The sequence below is a fragment of the Macadamia integrifolia genome, chromosome 4, assembly GCF_013358625.1.
Source record: "Macadamia integrifolia cultivar HAES 741 chromosome 4, SCU_Mint_v3, whole genome shotgun sequence".
Lineage (NCBI taxonomy): Eukaryota > Viridiplantae > Streptophyta > Magnoliopsida > Proteales > Proteaceae > Macadamia > Macadamia integrifolia.
The window spans coordinates 3952124-3960031 of NC_056560.1; the positions used below are offsets into that span (position 1 = coordinate 3952124).

The 7908-nt window shown below is 36.6% G+C and overlaps 1 protein-coding gene across 1 annotated transcript; it reads left to right on the forward strand.

The window, feature by feature from the left end:
- Positions 1–3932: 3932 nt before the first annotated feature.
- On the forward strand, positions 3933–6723 carry LOC122077528. The gene is made up of 4 exons (XM_042643483.1): positions 3933–4424; positions 4554–4681; positions 4769–4881; positions 6526–6723. The coding sequence occupies exons 1-4, from the start codon at positions 4090–4092 to the stop codon at positions 6721–6723; spliced, it is 774 nt and encodes a 257-aa protein (XP_042499417.1). The 5' UTR covers positions 3933–4089.
- The last annotated feature ends 1185 nt before the right edge of the window (positions 6724–7908 follow it).

The following is a 7908-nucleotide window of genomic DNA, read 5'->3' on the forward strand; positions in this document are numbered from 1 at the left end:
CATAATATCCTTAACTACAGTTACTTAAAACCTGAGTTTCTGTATGGTATTCAATTCATAGCCAGTCCCTCTTTAAATCATTATCACAATGCACTTCCTTCAGGGACTAATTTTTTGCTCTATAATTCACCTACATTTGAAATTGTAGATTTTGTATCAAATATTACCTTCATTCCCACTTGATTTGAAGAGAATTGCATCCTATTGCTGCATGAATACCTCTCATAAATTTACTTCTACTTTTATCCAATGGAAATTCATATATTCTTACCAGAAATTAGGATTAAATTTGACTTGACTTCTAGCTTCCTACATCCACTAGCACTTCTTGTTCAGATGAATTTTTCAAAAAATTTATGAACTTTCTTTCACAAAGACTCATTGATTTGGCAATGCAAGAATACCAATCCCACTGAAAAAAATGGTTTTATACTGTACGTTTTGATGCTCCAAGTCACACACGTAGACTCCAATAACTGGGTGATGCTGAAGGTGATGACATAAAAAAGAAAGTGATGTCATAGCCTCTAAGAAGAAGGGGAGGAAGGCTTTAGCCTGAACCGTGGGTTATTCTAGAAGCACTTTGCTGTTAATAGAAGCTATTAGCCTCAGCGGCAGCTACCAGACTCTTTTTTTAGTTTCTATTTTGTTTAGTTGGACTGATTCTAGAAGCTCTAAGCTGTTGAGGAGTTTCTAATTTCATTCAGTCCTAGTCTACATTTTAGAATATAGAAAGTTTTTCTTTTTAGAATTTGGGAAGTTCATTGCATGTAATTGAAGCCAAGGTTGATCCTTAGCGTATATGTAGGGATTGACCCCGGTAAGCACAAGAGTTTTAATAATGAAACGGCTACTGCTCTGTTTGCTCTAAGTTTTCTGTGTGGAATGACACATTGTTACTGAGAGGTGGAATTCCTCGAGGTTTTATGGGATTCTCAATGGATTTCAGTTGTTTGTAATGTAGTGCTAAATCCAAAGGAGGAGTAAGAACCGGGTCAGGAGAAAATTTGAATTACTCACAAATCTGATGTGCATAAAATTCTGGTTGATTGCTCTAATTCTGTCGATATAACAGGTCCTTACATGTGTATATAAAGACTCACCAGGACTCAAACTAAGCCGAGAACTCCTCCAACCAATGGCTTGGTATGGAGGTAGTCTTAACTGACAAAAATTATGAAAAAAAAACTACTACTTAAACAATCTGGATTCATAGAGACATATTCCAGCCTAATTAAAACATTTTAGTAACATTAAAAGTAATAGTACAACTCTAACTAGACTAACTAATAAAGTAAATCTTACAAAAAAAAAAAAAAACCTAATAAAGTAAATCCCGTATTCCTACATTCTACCCATATTTTAGGCTCATTGAAGTGGCATATTACAAAGAAAACCTATTGGACCGAAGGCCCAACATATATGTAACTTGATCCAATGCTTATTTCCACTAACATAAACCCACTTCTGTTTCTTATCTGCGTCAGTTTGTTTTCGTTAATCTCTGATCTTTGTCTTCTAATTCAATTCAGACATCGAGAGGTCAGTCTTCTCCATCCTTTTGTCCAGCAAATGCTCTGTTTTTCAGTCTTATTTTTGCCATCTTGTGGTGTTCGTAATTTCTAGATCGCTGCTCCATCCCCCTCCCCCCCCCCCCCCCTCCCCCTTTTTCTCAAATTTAGCCTTCTGATATCATCCTCTGTTAGACCAGACCATTAAAACCCTAGCTCCAGCCCTGTTGTATGTAAACCCTGTTTGCATATAACCCCATAATAGGAGTAGTTGCAAAGAGATTCTTTCAAATTTTGTCTGCTGGATGATCTGTTCCTAAGGGCTACTCAACCAGAATTTCAGGTCATTCTGACCGGTCTATTTCAAGTTATTAAAAATCTCTTTTCCTGGCCTAGTTTATGTTGATTTCCACTTGTGTTTGAGGCTTTACTTTCAACACATAGTTCTGTCCTATTAACTGTCAAAACTTGCTTCTTGTATTTCTAAGCTATTAATCCTTAATCTCACCTTTATCATAATTGCAGTATGGCCCTAAATCCCAAATTAGGGTTAAGGTTTTCTCACCTTGCACCAGAAAGAACATTGTTATCAAAATTAAAAAGCTGAGAGTACTTTGCTTGAGGTTGGGTAAAAGGTCGAGGAGTCGGGAGTCGGGAGTCAGGAGTCAGGAGTCAGGAGGAACATGAGAAAATTTTCTCTCTGGAGTTCTCTCCCCTCTTTCATTCATTACAAACAAAATGCATTGTAATAAATGATGTCTACTTTTGCTTGGTAGGGAGATGACTTCACTGGGTTAGATTTACAGACAGCCTATCCAAACCATCCACTATCTATTCAATAGTCAGAATTGCTACATTATTCAGTCGCGTGGCAAATTTTGTGGACTGCCAAAGGAATTTTATTCTGACGGAGGCCATGAAGTTATAGTTCATGACAATTCGAGGCAGCATAAAATGAAGAAAATAAGGATCATAAAAGGGTTCATTCTCTTTAACCTCGGTTTAGAATTGATATCTTTAGGGTTGTGGAGTGCTTGGGACCCACAAAATATTGATTTTGTGAAATTGAGATAAAAAATATACTTTAAATGAATAATTGGTTTATTTACCCTCCAAATAATAATAATAATCAGTAATGAGTCCAGATGTTTAAGATAGATAATGGGTGGAAGACTAAGGCTCCATTTGGTATGCATTCATAGTAGGTTCTAATTCTCTCATGGTATCTTAAGTAATCCTGACCTAATCATCATCAGAATGAGTCGAGGCATACATTGAAGAGAGATGTCCGAGGTCCTCTTTCTCGAAATAGAGAGATTCAGATGTTTGTGTAAGTCATATATGTAGGCTTACGTTTTTGGGATTTGATTTTCAGACATTGGCTCTTGGTATTTTATTTGTGTTCTCAGTTTTTCCTTTGAAACATAAGCAGACAGATTGGGTCAACCAAAAACACTCATCCATGTATAAAAAGAAAGGGAAGAGCGTCGTTACCAAAAAAAAAAAAAAGAATGTGGAGAGGGTTGACATGCTGATTGGCATCTTGCACATCAAACCAATGGGTTGCACATGGTGGAATTGTATTGCGATTCGTATATAGAGAATTTACATGGTTGGGGAAAAAAGAGAATGTCAATGAGGAGTGAGGAGAGTGTGTCATTAAGAGTCTAAGAGGGCTTCCATTATTTGTGGTGTACACATCATTAATCATTTTCCCTTTAAATATTTTTACTGAAAATGTTTCATATAAAAAAAAAAGAAAAAAAGAAAAAACAGTATTGAAAAATTTTATCATTAGAACTTCGATTGGATATTAAAAATCTAAGGTGATTTGACGTTATGATTGAACTATGGAATAGTAAATGTTATCTTGACTCAAGCTCATTATCCTATTATTGGTCATTGTAAGACTTTTTTTCGTGAAGATTTTCTAATGATTGTAATTCTCTTTTTTTCTTTAGAGACTTAATAAAATTATAGAAGAAAGAATGTTACCTGATAATGTGTATCTCACATTGGGTGTGAAAGGATCACGTTGCCTCACGCTGAAGATGCTCGCACGTGCCTTCCCATTGACGGCGGGTACTAGTCTGTACATACACTATCAAGTAGCATTCTCTCGCCCTAAAATTATCCCAAAAGGAGAAAAAAAAAATCCAAATTTCATGGATTAAGAAATTTTCTATCGAAGAATTTTGTAATCATTACCCCATGTTATTATAGTATTCATTCAAAAGCATTCTAATTTGGTTTTTAACTCTTATTTTACTTTCCATCAAAATCAAGTAAAATAAAAATTACATGTAAAATATATCATTAAAAAATTTAAATAATTTATACAATTAGGCAATGATTATAAAATAAAATTTTTTTTTTTATTTGACTCCTCTCCTCTTTAATTCTCCTTGCAACCAAAGGCAGCGATAGATTTTTTACATGTCCCGTGGATACCTGACCCAATGATAGAAATGAGTGGCAGACGCATCGGTTTCAACGATAATCCCCAATGCGAGAATGCGAGGGTCTTTGACGATCAGAATTCAGAGCGGGTAGGAAGGTTACTGAAAGTGTGCGAAACATGTTTGTGCTAACCCAAGCTCCGAAGGGAGCTCTATCTGGCAGAAGATGTTCCTTATCGCCTCTTACAAGCGGACCAAACCCACCTCCCTTCTCTAATCACAAACCAACCTTTGCTTCCAGAAACCGAAGAGGTAACCTAAATCTTGCTGTGACAAATGCTGAGGGAGGTGGCGACTCAGCTTCTGCTTCAAAGCAGGCTTTTCCGAGCTCCACTACTCGTTCATCTCCTTCCAGCAATGAGGAAATCGTTTTTGTCGGTGGGGAAAGCGTTCCTTTGGAAGGTGTGATTCAGTTCGAGAAACCCGATGTGTCTTCGCAATTGAACAAATGGGGGTGGGTAGAGTATCTCCGCTTGTTCTGTTTGTTTGTTTATTTATTTATTTATGTTTTGGGGTTTTTTTTTTTCTTCTGAGATTTTGGAAGATATCCATTTGTCATATTGTGTTCCTTGTTCTGTTTCAGTCTTGTTGCTCTGCTTGCTGGTGGAGATGTTTTGGCTTTACTTTTGTTCGCCGCTATTGGGAGATTCAACCATGGGTTTCCTGTTCTAGACATCGAGACCCTACGTACAGCAGACCCTTTTATTGGGGGTATGATTATATTCTGTTCTTTTTTTAAGTTTTGATCAATTGGGGTTTCACACTTTATTATCTTCAGAGGTGAAAATGGTTTGGCAGGATGGTTTTTAAGTGCTTATTTCCTTGGAGGTTATGGAGAAGACGGCAGAAGAATGAACGGTATGTCGAAAGCTGTTATTGCAGCAGCCAAGTCGTGGGCAGTGGGAATACCAGTAGGTGTTAATTTTTTTTTTCCGCCCTGTTCTGTTGATGTTTATTTGAACTCATCATGTTTAGATAAATAGAATTGAAATGGTTTATCAATTTATTTGAACCAGAAAAGCATTGCAGTTCTCTTGACCTGTCTAAATAAGCAGGAAATCGTGATCTCAATTGTGGAAGGTGGCCTACAAAATGACATACTTATGTGTGTGCGTGAGTTGATAATTCTCGAGTATGAAGAAAAGTTGCTCATGCACATGTTGCAATTCTATAAATAGGACTTGGTGGAGGATTTTCAAATAGAAAGATCTAAAAACTACTAGATGTTGATTATTTGAATTTAGAATGTACTCCTTTAAGAACCCAAAGAAACTCTCAAAATTTGACACGACTAAGAAATTAAGGATAATAGTATAGCTTGCTCCTATTAGCAGAACATGACCCAGGGGTGATTTAAGGCCTGGCCTTGTTATCTGGCTTTAGTTGCCTCCTACTTCTCATGTAGTGCAATTGTTATTCTTTCTCATATAACTCACTCTGTTTAATAAAGAGCACTTTGCTGTGAAAATTGAGTAGGATTTTCACTTTCTTGGTTATCATGGAAAATGGAAAAATGTTCCATCGCCCCTTTAATGGAGCCTATTAGGTTGTGTGGAACCCTTGTACCATCTCAATATCTTAACTCGGTAATACAGTTGCTGTGGACAATGAACTCTGCACTCATTATATTCACATTTGTCTTCAACCTTTCCCATGACAGAGTTCCTTTTTTTTGGGTGGGGGGGGGTGGTTGGAAGCAGAAAGGAGAAATAATGAGGTGATGCATATTTACGAAATGACTGAAATACCTGAATGCTTGGAAAAAGCATTATGGTTTTGTGGGGGTAGATCATGGTTGTGCCATGTAGTGCTTTAAGTGCTCCCCTCCAAACGCAAGTTGCCTGAAAACTTTATATACGTAATGGTCTTCTAATTTTTTTCTTCTTTTGCTTCTTCTATTTCATTGTTTAGCAAGAAAAACTGAAAGATTCTTACTCTTAGGCCTATAAGTAAATGACATGGCAGATTTGATGGAAAGACAGGGAATTGGTATACCTACACAGATATCAGGGCTTTCTTATCCACTGTGATGGGGACTCACTGCAACTTGTTGTCATGGGAGGCCTTGGTCCTTGCATGATCAGACTTGTACTACTATTGTACCAATGGTGTGCTCCTGCCAAAGTTCGAAATTTCATATTCCGCAGCTGAATTGAAATATTTCAATAAATTTCGCATATAAATTTCGATAGTCTTTTTTTTTTTCGTTTTCTTGTCAAACCGAAATATTTTGGTAATTTCAAACATTGACTGCTGCTAAATTATTATAATTACTAAATAAAGTGTTATTCTTAAAAAAAAAAAAAAAAAAAAAAAAAAAGACATTTAATGATGTTGAAAATATTTGTCACGATGAGAATACATCTAAATTTTCCAAAGGGCAAAGCCACATGGCTTGTTAGGAAGAACCCTCTCAATAAACAAATCCCTTATCTATATCTTGTGAACCAAGTAGAAAATAGAAACATCTTATATGATTTATTGTTGATTTTTATGTTAATTTTAATGTTGATTATTTACTTGTCCAACATCTTGTATAACGTTTATCTTGGCAGTTGGGATTGGTCATAAAGGCAGCAACATCGAGTCATATTCCACGAGCCAGCTTTGCATTGGTTACTATGGGAAGCACAGCATTCTTGTTGATTGGATGGAGAGCGCTTTTGTTCACCATTCTCCCCAGTAAGAGCAAGAATAATGAAGTGTACAAGCTTAGATTTATATGTTCTGCTCAGATGGTTGAAATCAGCTGATACGTTTAACTCTTTAACTCATGGAACATTCAACCATGTATTTTTATCCATTTGATGCAGAAAGTTTTAGGTTGAAAAGTTTAGGGTTTCAGGGGGTAGGAAATATATGTCTCTGTTGGGTTGGATGGAAAATGTCAAAAAATAAACTCAAAAATTAAAGGCAAACTTTCCTACTACACATCCTTAAGAACTCTAGTTAAAAGGATGTATATATTTCGTACAACACTTCATGAAAAGTCTAACCCAGGCTCTGGTACCAATTTATTGAGGGCATCAAGCAATTTTGTGAATTCTAGCCTTCTAGGCTTTTGATTAAAATAGTAGAAGAATATGGAATGGGGTGCTAGATTTTTTAAGGGCTAAACAAATAAACCAATACTAGAAATATTTGAGTTAGACCATAGATGAGGAGTATTGAGGTACAGAATTAATTGTGTATTAGTAGGACTGAGGGAAGTACCAAGGGAATAATGTTTCAGTGCAAGCCACACAAACTTGAAAGGGGACAACTAAAATTGTGATTGGATCTTGATCTGGATATAATACTCTTGCTGATGAATCTTGTCTTCACCTTTTGAAGGTGATAAAGGTACAAATTCTTCCTCTTTTGAGGTGAAGATTCTGTCTGGAGATGCAAGAATGAGTTAACTGGCCACAGAAAGATTTGTGCAGTTCCACAGCTGAAATCAAATTACTTTAATGTGCAGTTCAGCAATGGGGCCATGGAAAGCCCATTAGGAGATCCAATGAAGGTACCCTTTAGGGCCTGGCCCATGGTCCACATAAGGCTCATGATAGAGTTTTAAAAGCCCATATGTAGTCCCAAATAGAAGCTCTCGTCCACTTAGTGGTTTGCTGTATCAGTTGGGCATCCGCCAGACGAGGAAATTCACTGCCTTGTTATCGTCTTACTTCCCTTATGCTATCTTAGGGTCTTAGACACCTTTTGGATTAGAGCTGTGCATTCAGAAATCTTGCATGGTTACGAAGAGAACAGTCAAAATTGATAAATTGGCTGAACTCCAGTTACATGAAGCAGAATGTCATTTACAGTCAAAATTGATAATTGGATATTTGACACTTGTCTTAAATTATTTGGTGCCATCCAATTTAGTGGAGAACATCCTGGAAATAGGATGATCTTAAAGACTTCAGTTTGGATTGCAAGAGTTAAAAAAGTTGGGA

Excerpts from the sequence above, each read along its gene's own strand:
- LOC122077528 (XM_042643483.1), top strand. The coding sequence starts at position 4,090 with ATGTTTGTGCTAACCCAAGCTCCGAAGGGAGCTCTATCTGGCAGAAGA. Across the intron at positions 4,682-4,768 it reads AGCAGACCCTTTTATTGGGG|GATGGTTTTTAAGTGCTTAT; the intron begins GTATGATTATAT and ends ATGGTTTGGCAG. Across the intron at positions 4,882-6,525 it reads CGTGGGCAGTGGGAATACCA|TTGGGATTGGTCATAAAGGC; the intron begins GTAGGTGTTAAT and ends TTATCTTGGCAG.